General features: G+C 45.9%; 1 protein-coding gene across 1 annotated transcript; it reads right to left on the bottom strand.

The window, feature by feature from the left end:
* Positions 1-969: 969 nt before the first annotated feature.
* DCSTAMP (dendrocyte expressed seven transmembrane protein) lies at positions 970-11,086 on the bottom strand. Its single transcript, XM_045049857.1, has 3 exons — positions 9,457-11,086; positions 6,248-7,289; positions 970-1,554 (listed from the first exon to the last, which is right to left on the bottom strand). Exons 1-3 carry the CDS (start codon positions 9,612-9,614, stop codon positions 1,219-1,221), a joined length of 1,536 nt encoding a protein of 511 aa, XP_044905792.1. The 5' UTR covers positions 9,615-11,086; the 3' UTR covers positions 970-1,218.
* Between the last annotated feature and the right edge of the window lie 1,047 nt (positions 11,087-12,133).

Raw genomic sequence — 12,133 nt, 5'->3', positions numbered from 1 at the left:
GGGATTCTCTCTCTCTCCCTCTCTCTCTGCCCCTCTCACACTTGGGCTGTCTCGGTCTCTCTCAAAATAAATCAATAAACTTACCCAAAAAATAAAGAAATAAAATGGTCTTGTGCCATTATAAAAAGGAGAAAAAAAAGAGACTTGGAAATGGCCAGAAACTTATCCTTGTGGGTTACCTCAGCCTTTCATTGTTTCTAAGCCATTTCCCCATTCCCAGCTGTCGGGAGCTGATAGCAACAATGGAAATGATTCTTGTCCACGGACACGTGAAATGACTTTCACCCTGTAAAGTGCAATTAATCCTCCCATCCACTTTGTGGAAGAAGCCAGTTTTGCATCTAGTAAGCACATTCATTTGGGTATTCCTGGTGGCATATATATATATATGTGTGTGTATGTGTGTGTGCTTTGAACTGTTCTTTGAATTGGTTGGAATTTCTTACCGTCTCTTCATTAATTAATAAGTTAAATAAAAGCTTCGATTAGCATTCATTTTATATGTAGGAAGTCATTATCATATCTATGCATAAATATACATATATGTTATGCCTATAGAAATCCTCTTCATCATATGTACATCATACATATACTTTAATGCTGGAGCATGAACAAATTCTTTGAAGTTTACCAAGCTGTAGTAGATAGTTCCCTCTGTTATTTATTTGTCCTCAACGTGATAAATCGCTCTTACTGGGCACGGTCCTTTAATAATAATTGCAGAGGGCCTTCCCAGTAGCCTCTCTACCTTGTGGCTGACTGTATGTACCTACTTGAAATCAGCGTTGGGGTGCCTGGGGTGGCTCAGTCGGTTAAGTGGCCGACTTCGGCTCAGGTCATGATCTCGCGGTCCGTGAGTTCGAGCCCCGTGTCGGGCTCTGTGCTGACAGCTCAGAGCCTGGAGCCTGTTTCAGATTCTGTGTCTCCCTCTCTCTGACCCTCCCCTGTTCATGCTCTGTCTCTCTCTGTCTGAAAAATAAATGTTAAAAAAAAAATTAAAAAATAAAAAAAAAAAAGAAATCAGCGTTTTGAAAAATATCTTGCAGACCCATCTGGCCCATTCAAAAGCACGAAGCGAAGAGCCTTAGCCACACATGTCCATTAATTTTCTCCCCCTGGTGTCCTATCTATTGCTAGGGGTGTGAACCCTAACATGAAATTGAAGGGTGCTTTGCAAGTCCACTGGCCCTTCAAACCCAAAGTCTCCTTCATTACAGATTACATCGCCATCTTGGCTTGCCTTGCCTTTGTAAAGTAGAGATTCTCTTTACTGTTTCCTCCTCCCAGTGCCTGCTTTGCTCTCTTCTTCAGGAGCTTCACATGCAGGTGCCGGACGCGCTCCGTCTGCACGGTGGGGTAGAAGGACGCGGACACCAGGATTTTAAGCTGCGTCAGGATGGAGGACAGCAGTCCCAGCACCACTAGTATCACAAGAATAATGCTGAGAGGAACCCAGGTCTTAGACAGAAGGAGCTTTGGCTCGGGGATGCAGGTGGGTTCAAACAGAGATATGTTAAAGGAAGAGTCATGTATGATGTCTTGAGTTCCTTGCTCCTAAAATGAAAGAATAAGACCGTTAAGATCCATGCCATTTTTGCCGTCAGTCCTTGTCTTGCTCAATCCTGCCCTGCAATGCATAGCATTTAGCGTGAACCATGCAGGGACTTGGACTGGAGCAGCTCCTTTTGTGTGCTAGGATGGGAGCAAAGACAAGGGCCGAGTGTTCTTTGCAGCGGTTGCAGTGTTTTTCTAAAGCGGGTTTGTGGAAATATAGATTTCCTTGAGAGAAAACATATCAGATAAGTTTGTCTACTCTGTCCTTTCTTTGGAGAGTCAGGATCCCCATGAGGCTGTTGAAGTCTCTGAGAAGAAGGCGGAGAAATCCATTTCACTTCAGCCAACACTTCTCCTCACACATTTGACCACATAACCCAGTTTTATGGAACACCTGTTTCTACACGCTAGGAAACGTGGGACTGATGAAAGATGTTTTTAGCTTAACTGCAGGAACCTTTTTTTTGGAGCGTAGCCCCTTAAGACCCCACCATGTCCTCCCCATCTTGACAAATACCCCGACGGCAGACCACGAGGTCACAAAGATGCAGAAGCATTAAATTATGTTCTAAATCAACCTTCTAGACATTGGGGGCAGGGAATTATTCTTAGCGTAAGAATACTAAGAATAGTATTTGCTGAAGGTGGCTTTAAACCCTTTGTGTAGAGGTCTCAGACAGGACATTGTCTCATCTCTGCTGGATGCTCGGGGGGAATGTGTTCCTTTCTGCTTGAAGGCAAGAGTACAAACCAGTTGCCCTCAGTGGACTGACAACAGAGGGCAAAAGATGACATTGTGCCGCCCAGCCAAGCCACCAGCAAAAGTGTGTGCTGATTCAGCACTTTGTTTTCCCTGACCTGAGAAAGTCATTTAATCTCTCGGTGGATTTGTTTTCTAATTTGGTAAAACAGGAATTAATGGAGCAGATCCTGCCCATGAATAAACTACTCCCAGTGTAAATTAAGCACCTTGGGGATGGAGCGTTAACCTTACAAACTGGAGTACTTAGTAAGCTATTATCACTGCAGCACCCCAGAGCTGGGGTGGGGGGGGCAGGGGCGGGCAGGAAGAGGGAAACGACTTCTCCAAAAGAACACAACCACACCTAGAGAACAGAGTGCACCTTGAGCTGTCCCAGTGCCTGTGAAGACTCTGGAAACTTCAAACCTGGGGCGTCTCTATAGATGTCAAGTCAAATCTGTAATTTCTCCACCACTGTGCCTAAGCAATGAAAAGCATTTCTGTTGCCTTTCATTTTCTCTTATTAAAAAGACAGTTCACCTACAATTAAATATAGAGATTTCAGTCCCCAGAGCAAGGCATGTGCTCTTTTTAATACTAGTGAAGAAACAAACACATCGAGTGAGTCAGTGATGAGAAATCCTGCAATAAGAAAGCAGCGGGTGTCCGGTCTTGGAAGAAGTTACTTAATCTAGGAATCTAACTGGGGATTTTGCATTTGGGAGTCAGGGCTTCATAAAGATTGAGTCAACATTTTTGTACAGGGTTGGTGGAGGGTAATGTGGAAGACAAATGAATTCTCTCAAAATGCTGAGCAATATGCTAAATGGTACCCTGATGTTTTAAAATGTGTTTACCTCTCATAAGTACACAATTTGCCAAGACAGCGTTGAGTAATGGACCGAGGATCCGCTCTGGTATCAGACACTCCTGAAAAGCTAATGCAGACAAATGCTGTGCACAGTACGTGCTCAATAAGTTAACAATGCTGGCTACTTTTACTTACGATGCCCACCCATCCAGCTAGCTCCCTTTGGGTCATTTCCCTTCTTTCTTCTCTACTTAAAAGACTTATTTAAACTCATATGAAAGTGGGAGAGAAATATTGGCAAAACCCTGAGGTGATGTTTCTCTTCCTGCTCAACCTGCAGCAACAGAGGGACCCACGGCCACCAAGGGCATCCTGGGATAAGGGCAGGACACTGCAGGTCCCTGGAGCCAGCGGCTGATGGCAGTCTCCCAGGCACGGCAGGAGAGAGTTTGCGAGGAGCCCCCACAGCAGTCTCGTACCCACACCTGCCCCAGCACCCACCGCCCTGCTGTCGCTATGCGAGAGGGTGGCGGCCTCCCCCACCAGGATGTGAGTGTGCAATGGCAGCTGGCAAAGCTTAGACATCTTTGCATCTCCAGTACCCTGTGATGCCCAAAAATGTATTTGTCAGGACATTGTCATTGGAAAGATTCTGGGCTTTTTTTGGAAGGCAGAACTTGCCTTTTTCTCATTCTGTCTAAAATGGTGAGAATTCACAAAGCAGGCATGGGTATTGGCTGAGGGAGAAATGTGAGAGAGAAGCAAAAAGAGAAGGGAGGAGAGGAAGAACCGAGCAAGGAAAAAAGACAAAGGAGAATGGGCTCGGGGAGGGGAAGGGAGAGACCCTTTTCCCTGCCACCCCCAGGATTAAGCATGTCTGAAGAGTTAGTTTAGCTTTCACTGGAGACACCGCTTCCATTATTCCCCCTGCTCCAGATATCTAGAGCAACAGAGATCTTGTAATTAACTGAATTCTTCAGGGGCAGCAGAATGCTCAGGGTAATCAACTCTGAGAAGCAGCCCAGGATTAGAGGGGGCGGAGTCGACCTACCTGCTGAGCCAGAGGAAGCTGGGAAGAAAAGTGTGGATGCTACCGGAAGACCCCAGGTCCCCAGATAAAGAGAGCCCGTGGAAGAGTGGGGCTTCAAAGGAGGCCTTGCAGGCATCCTTTCTGCTGTTTCCTTCTAAGATTTCCGGGACTGTAGCTTGACCAAAAACAAGGGAAAATCAGACATGTGCAGACAGCTATTGGTGTTTTCACTAGCCCAGGCTGGCGCACTCTACCCCACCATGAGCAACACTCACGCCCACATACACACACTCACACACGCATGTACACACGCATACATGCACATAAACACGCATGTCCCACCTAGCTCAGCTTCACAACCTCTGGGTTTAGAAAAAATCAAGACAATGTCTGACAATACCCACATCCTCTGACATGCCCACATAATCACAAACTTCCCGAGAGAAAAATGGAAAAGAAAAAAGGTGGGAGGCACAAAAGTCATGGTCTTCTTGCTTGGGACACAGCTGCCAAGAGGAGCAAGAACGAAGGAGAGAAAGGCAGATTCCCTGAGACTCGGGGGACACCAGCTCAGAGAAACACACTATCTTGACCAATTAAGATTGTCATAGATCCATCCACTGGCTTTCAGCTCCCTTCTTTTGGGTGGAGTTTAGAACAGTGGTTCTCAATCTTGGCCGCACGTCAGAACTACTTGGAGAGTTTTTAAAAATCCCTCACCCAGGCCTCACCCCAATCCACTTAAATCTGATTCCTGGGTGTTTGTTGGCTTGTTCAGGTCCACAGTGAAGGCACCATGTGGCTATGGCAGATAATCACCGATTTAGAAAGTCCTTGCTTTTGGCGCCTGCACCAAATTTTCTCGAAATATGGTCTCTATAGACCACCTACTTTGAAATCCCATGGAGTGTTTATTAAAAGTACTCCCCCTGGGACTCTTGGGCGGCTCAAGCATCTGACCCTTGATTTCGGCTCAGGTCACACTTAAGGTTGAGAACCACTGACCTAAAAAACCAAGGTAGCTCTTTTCTTTTCTTTTCTTTTCTTTTCTTTTCTTTTCTTTTCTTTTCTTTTCTTTTCTTTTCTTTTTTTTCTTTTCTTTTCTTTTCTTTTTTAGGGTGTGTTATCATATACTAGCACCAGCCATAATATCTGGTCACTTAGGAGCCCATTTTTCAGCAACCATCCTCTTAAATGTTCTGCTGATGCATTGACAGGCCTCCTATATTGCATACGGACTCAAGATGCAAAGAAAAGAAGTTCTCATTCACAGAAGTTGCTCAAAGTCTACCTGCACAGGTCCAAGGGAGAGAGGAAGACAGACTCTAGGTTCATGCCAGGTACTCTTGCTTGAGAACCAACTTTATGTCCCATATCAGAGACACCTATTCTCCCATTTCAGTGTTTGCTAACTATAGAAAGCTAAAAAATTCCCGCTCTCCAGAGATATAAGATCCTAAGGCCTGAAACCTATACATGTTACTTTATTTGGAAAAAAGGGACGTTGCAGTAGTGACCAAGATAAAGATCTCGAGATGGAGAATTTACCCGGATTATCTCAGTGAGCCTTAACACAATCACATTCATCCTTTAAGAGGAAAGCAGAGAGAGATTTTACATACACAGAGAAGACAATGTGAAGACATAAGTGAAGATGGGGGTTGCGGCCACAGCCAAGAAAAGCCAACAAGCCACCAGACGCTGTAAGAAGCAACAAGTAGATTCTTCCCTAGAGTCCAAAGTGATTGTGGCCCTGCTCGCACTTAATTTCAGCTCAGTGGTACTGATTTTGGACTTGTTACCCCCAGAACTATAAGAGAATAAATTTTTGTTCTTTCAAACCACCCAGTTTGGGTCAATTTGTTAGAGCAGCCACAGGAAACTAAAACGGTGACCAAAGATTTTCAGGATGACATCATACTCCAACAACAGGATTTCAAGTCAACTTAACCAACAATCGTTGGGCTCCTTCCACATGCCAGACGCTGTGCCATCATGGGAATCCCAAGGTGAATAAGGCAGTGCCCTGCTCTGGGAGGTTCATGATCTTTTTCAAGGCAAGCCAGCAAATAGCCGGGACGCATCGCAAGAAGCACCTGTGAACGCTTACCTCTCTGTGCAGTTTCAGGTGGACCTCCAGCCCTGGCAAGCCTTGGAAATGTTTGCCCACTGAGAAAATGAGCTGATACAGAAGATAATCTATGGCTGCAAACAGCACCCAGATGTAGAGGTGGGTAAGAATGGGGAGGAAAAACAGCCCCAGGTTCTTCCTCTCTTTAGGAGACGGCCAGAAAGATGGGATGACAACGTGTTTCTTCCTTTCCTTCTTATTCAGTGGGAGGACACAGGGCCTCTGCAGTTGCCTCTCCATTTCATCGAACCGAACAAATTGTTTAGTGATGAAGATATTTTCAAACTTCCAACCACAAGGGTCCAAAAATCGCTTCATGAAGAGGCCAGTGCCAAGTAGCACCAGCAAAAGCCCTGCTAGGGCAAGGAGCTGCCGTCCCAGGGAGGACAATACCTCTGTTGCCGTCACCATCTGGTACAAGACACCCAGCACTTGGCCTTTGGTGTCATTTAGCTGTGCCTCCAGGGCTTGGCTGGGACTGAAAAGAGAGACTGCCAGAGTCTGGTTCCAAGAAATAAGGTCATCAAATAGACTTAGGTGAGTGGCAAGGCCATAAATCCACTGAATGGCTTCAATATATTTTTTCAAAAGTGGAAAATGTATGGAAAAGCTCTTGGCCCTTAGGTTGCAAGTCATACTGTCCAGGAGACCTTTGAAGTTATGAAAAATATTTTCCACGTGTCCTAAGATTACTATCCCTGTGCCAGCTGCAATCAAAGCATTCCTGCCCTCCCGCAGGCCACAGGAAAGGAAGAAGAGGAGAATGAAACATCGTGCATGCTTGGAGCAGCAAAGCAGAACACAAGTGACCATCCAGGAGGAGCTGAAGGCTATGAATGTGGACAGACACCCGGAAAAGGCCATAGACAAGAGGCCCACTGAAATGAGAGCAACAAAAGAGCACACTCCCAAATGTTGGATAAAGTCCATCCATCCAGGGCTTCTTGGAGACACATACATCCCCCAGAGACCTAGGAAGATATCAGTGCCTGAGGTAAAGACACCCATGCTCCTTGTGTCCCTGGAAATAAAAAAGAAACCAGGGTCAGGCACTGCTTTTGAATGTCCTCTGTCACTGTGTAAAGGACATGGGGGTAGATTGGTTGCAAAAAATGGCCGTAATTCTTTACCCATCTCTACCTCCACACCCCCACCACCACCCCCTTTTTTAAAGTAGGCTTCACGCCCAGTGAAGAGCCAACCCAGAGCCCAGTGTGGGGTTTGAACTCATAACCCTGAGATCAGGACCTGAGCTGAGATCGAGGGTCAGATGCTTAACCAACACAGCCGCCTAGGCACCCCTCCTCATCCCTTTAAATGCCACTTTACAGCTTCTCCCGTCAAGAGGTGGGAGAAACAGAATCCAATAAGAGGTGGGTGGGTCTCTTTCTCCAGCCCTTGAATTTGGAAGGGCTTTGTGATGTCTTTGATCCACAGAACGCAGCAGAAGTGACAGTGTGCCAGTCCTGAGTCTATGACCCACTTCTTCTCCCTTGGAACCTTACTACTGACTTTTTAACAGGTCCAGGTGTGTTAGTCTCCTGCAACAAATTGCCACAAGCTTAGTGGTTTATAGAAACACATGTTTATTCTCTTACAGTTCTGCAAATCAGAAGTCTAAAATGAGTCCAGAGAGCTATGTTCCTTCTGGAGGCTCCAGGGAAGAATCCATTTCTCACTTTCTCCAGCATCTGGAAGCTCTTGGACTCTCCTCCATTTCAAAGCCAGCAATGTTGCCCCTTCTGTCCTCTCAGACCTCTGTTGCCATCCTCATATCTTTTGGGACTCTGATTCTCTTGCGTCCCTTTAGAAGGATCCCTGTGATTATATATTGGGCCCACCCAGATGAACCTGGATCATCTCCCCATCTCAAGGTCCTTAGCTTAATCCCCTATGTAGAGACCCTATCACTATGTAAAATAACATATTAACAGGCTCTGGGCCTTAGGACATGGACAGCTTGGGTGTGGGGGGACGTGAATGAGCCTATCTCACCAGATTTGGCTCTAACCAATAGCCAGCCAATAGCCAATCAACTGCCAAACACCTGAAGGGGGCCCTCCTAGACCAGCCAGTCACCAGGCAGCCCATCAGCTGAGCACAGCCACTTGAGTAGTAATAAATGCTTATTTATCTTAAGTCACCGAATTCTGTGCTGCTTTCTTAGGCACTGGTTGTGAATTGATAAAAACAGCAATACTGTATCATGGATCTTAAGAATTGAAATAAACCCTAGGCTGATGAATAGGCTAAAATTTCTATTTTTTTCTGCCCTGATCTTGCAGACCAGAAAGCGTACCAAGGGCACCCAAACCTAAATGAGGCACCGGACTGAAGCCATTGTGTCTCTGCCCTGTTAACAGTTGTGTCTTACCCACACCCTCCAGCCCGCCCTTACCCTCTGAGGGCAGTTGCTCTCTGAAAATCTTGCAAGGGAAATAAGAATGTTTTGTCACTGAACGAATCACCTTTTCTTTATTCCCAGATCTGGCAGGATTAAAATGAAGGTGCTAATGAGCCTGCTTCCATCTGTCAGTCATGCATCTTTAGGTCTGTGATGCACTCAGACGGTCTTGGGTTCATTTGGAATGATATAAAATCAATTTGAGACGTTTCTTTCTTGATTGGCATGAAAGTATCTAAAGAGAGCATACGGTATGTGTGGGATTTCAAAGAAGATATTGATCAGTTTTTAAATACTGTCAAATAAGGGCGCCTGGGTGGCTCAGTTAAGCATCTGACTCTTGATTTCGGCTCAGGTCACAATCTCATGATCATGAGATTGAGCCCCGAATTCAGCTCTGCACTGATGGTGTGGGGCCTGCTTGGAATTCTCTCTCTCTCTCTCTCTCTCTCTCTCTCTCCCCTTCTCTGTCCCTCCCCAATTTATGCATGTGTGCACGTGCTCTCTCTCTCTCTCTCTCAAAATAATAAGTAAACTTAAAAAAAAAAAAAACACTGTCAAATACATCTCTTCTCACATCAGATAAGCTGGGGCTGGATTTCTGGAATAGCTGGACAATGTTTGAGTCAGGATTATACTCAGTGTGTGAGAGGTGCCCAGGCATTGGCTAGTGGGCATGAACCGAGCAATTCAGGGAAAAGGAACAATTCTTTTTGTGTTCAGGCTGAATGAAGTTGATGAAGAGTGGAAATGAGATGGACAAAGAGGCAAGTTAGGAACAAACCTGTGGATGTTTCTCCTACAATAATGTAGAGGGCGTACGGCTCCCGTCACGTGAGGGGAAACGCTCGGCACAGAAAAGAGACCTGGAGAGAAATGAAGTGTTGAAGATGGGTGATTACCATGTGGGACCGGCCTTTTTAGAGATTCAGAATCCCACATAAGAGGATATTCTCACCCTGTCCAGAGGGGAATTGGAATAGCTGTTAGAACAGGGACCAGCAAAAGGACGGAGGTCTTTCCTCCTGCAAGCTTGCCTCCTTTCAGATTTGGAAGCTGGTTTGGAGGTTGGTTGTTCTTCCATGCACTGACCCCTCTCCCATTCTGTTTTGACCCCTGGAAATCACCAAAGGGCTCCTGTGCCCCCGAACCTTCCCCAGCACTGCCAGCCACAGTCAGCTGCCTCGTGGGCTGGACGGGAGGACAGCTGCTGTCAGCGGTGAGCAGGTGGGCAGGACATGATGCATCAGAGCAGGTCAGAAGTGCTGTCCCTCCTCCCAGCCATGGCCCTGTTCACTTTCTTTGCCATAGCTTTGGGTTTGACCCCCAAACCTTTATTTGTCTAAATGATCCACTAATAGGGATTAACGGCCCATTCCGTTCACTTTATGTAGAGCATCTCTCTCCCTGAAGCCCCCAAAGACAAATGCTCTTTGCATTTCACACAGAAGCCGAGGCTCAGAGAATCCGAGCCTCAGAGCACCCAGAGAGTCGGTGGTGGGGTCCAGACCTGCTCTCCCTGCCTCCCGGTCCAGCTCCCCGCGCCCCTCGCCATGGCCAGATTCCATGACTCCAGCTTACGTGACAGGACACTCAGCTCATTGTGTGTCTGCTGGAAAAGCATGACACGTTCTGCCAGTGACGTCATGTTTAAGAGTTGACCTGTGTATCACAAACCCATTTCTACCTGCTCACTTTTCCCCCGTCGAAGATAGTTGGCCCTGTAAGGCTGCGTCTCGATTCAGCAGGTTTTTCTCTCAAGCAAATCAGAAATCCCAGCTGTTTCGGCTTTTTTTTCTAATATGCTTCGTGAGGCATTCCTGGCTTCCTAAAAAATTAATAATGTGTATTCTGGATTCATATTTCCCTTCTCTCGTCTTCATTCTTGCACAGTGTGTTCCTAATACAGATATTTCTCTGACAGTAAGAAACAGATTTACGGACACATTAAAAGTTTAACATTGGGCGATACAAACTAATAACAATTAAATAAGATATACAGCTGCAATTTTGTCCTGTAAGGGGCACATGTTTTCTTAATGAGCAACAGATTTAATATTATCTTCCTTATTTTTGTACCGAAAACAGCACATCACCAAAAGACACCAAAACTTTCTGCAGTGAGAGGATTGAGTGTATGCTCTCTTATTTTATACTTTAAGCCACAGACCTGGGCTTGGGACCACATGTCCAGAAGCTGGTGTCCAGTCTGCCCTTCCTGTCATTGTTGAACGTGGCCTTGATTTCTTCCCCAATCTGTTTCTCATTTTCCCGACTTGAATATCAGTTCCGCCTGAGCTCCTTTCTGGTGTAGTTGGACGAGGAGAGTTTTAGCAAGCGCCTTAAGACGACCAGGACAGAAAGTGCCCAGTAAATGCAGCCCATTTCTTGGTTTTTTTTTTTTTTTTTTTTCCGGCGGCCACAAAAAAAAAAAATGAGAACTTGAGAACTTCTATTCTCTGAAGGTCTTCAAGCAACAACTGAATGCCCCAAGTTCAAGGGAGGCATAGCGACAGGAGTGGGATTGCACTGCCTTCCCAGCACTGCTGTTTCCATGGCTCCTTTAGAAGTCTGCTGACTCCCTTCCTCTTCTGCAGAGGTATGATTGTCCTGTTGAAGTTTCCTTGGATGGCCCCAATTCTTTCCTTTGAGGCGAATCTGGGAATCCAGATTTGGAGAAGTCAGTTGCTCCTTTCTTTCCCATAGACTTTGTCAAGCAGAGACCCAGATTCCTAAATTTCATTTTGAGAGCCAAAAGGAATCTTACAGATCAGGGCGTCTTAAACTTGAGTCTATGATCACTGGGGCAGCCTTGTTACAATGCAGATTTTGGTCCTAAAGGTCTAGAATGGCATCTGAGACTTTGTCTTTCTGGCAAGTTCCCAGGTGGCTGGTGCTGCTTATCTGAGGACAGGCACTGGGTAGCAAGCTCTTGAATTCCGCCCTGTCTGATAGCACTTTCTGTGACGAGGGAAATGTTCTGTATCTGTGCTGTCCAACACAGTCAGCACTAGCCATATGCGATGATTGAGCACTTGAAATAGAGCCAGTGTGACTGAGGAGTCGAATTTTTAACTTGATTTAATTTTAATAATTCAAATTTAAATAGTCCCGTGTCGCTGGTGTCATGGTACTGAAGGGCACAGCTCTAGATGATTGACACCTTGCCAGCTGATTTCCACAGATGAGGAAACAAAATCCAACGAGGCGAAGGGACTGGCTGAGGCTGTCCTGGCAATGGAGACAGAGCTGGGGTGGGGGAGACCCCAGTTCTCCCCCACTTTTCCCATCACATCAGCATCTCACTTCTGACTCTTTGTGAACTCTGTTTCAAAATCCTTACCGGTGTTCCTGGGTAATGGAGTTAAAATTTCCCACATGCCAAAAAAGAAAAAAAAATTTTCCCATATACCAAGTTTGCCCTCAGGCACCCCAACATACATAAATAGAAAAGTGGACAA

This window comes from Felis catus, chromosome F2 (genome assembly GCF_018350175.1).
Source record: "Felis catus isolate Fca126 chromosome F2, F.catus_Fca126_mat1.0, whole genome shotgun sequence".
NCBI lineage: Eukaryota > Metazoa > Chordata > Mammalia > Carnivora > Felidae > Felis > Felis catus.
This window is presented reverse-complemented; position numbering and strand designations above follow the sequence as displayed.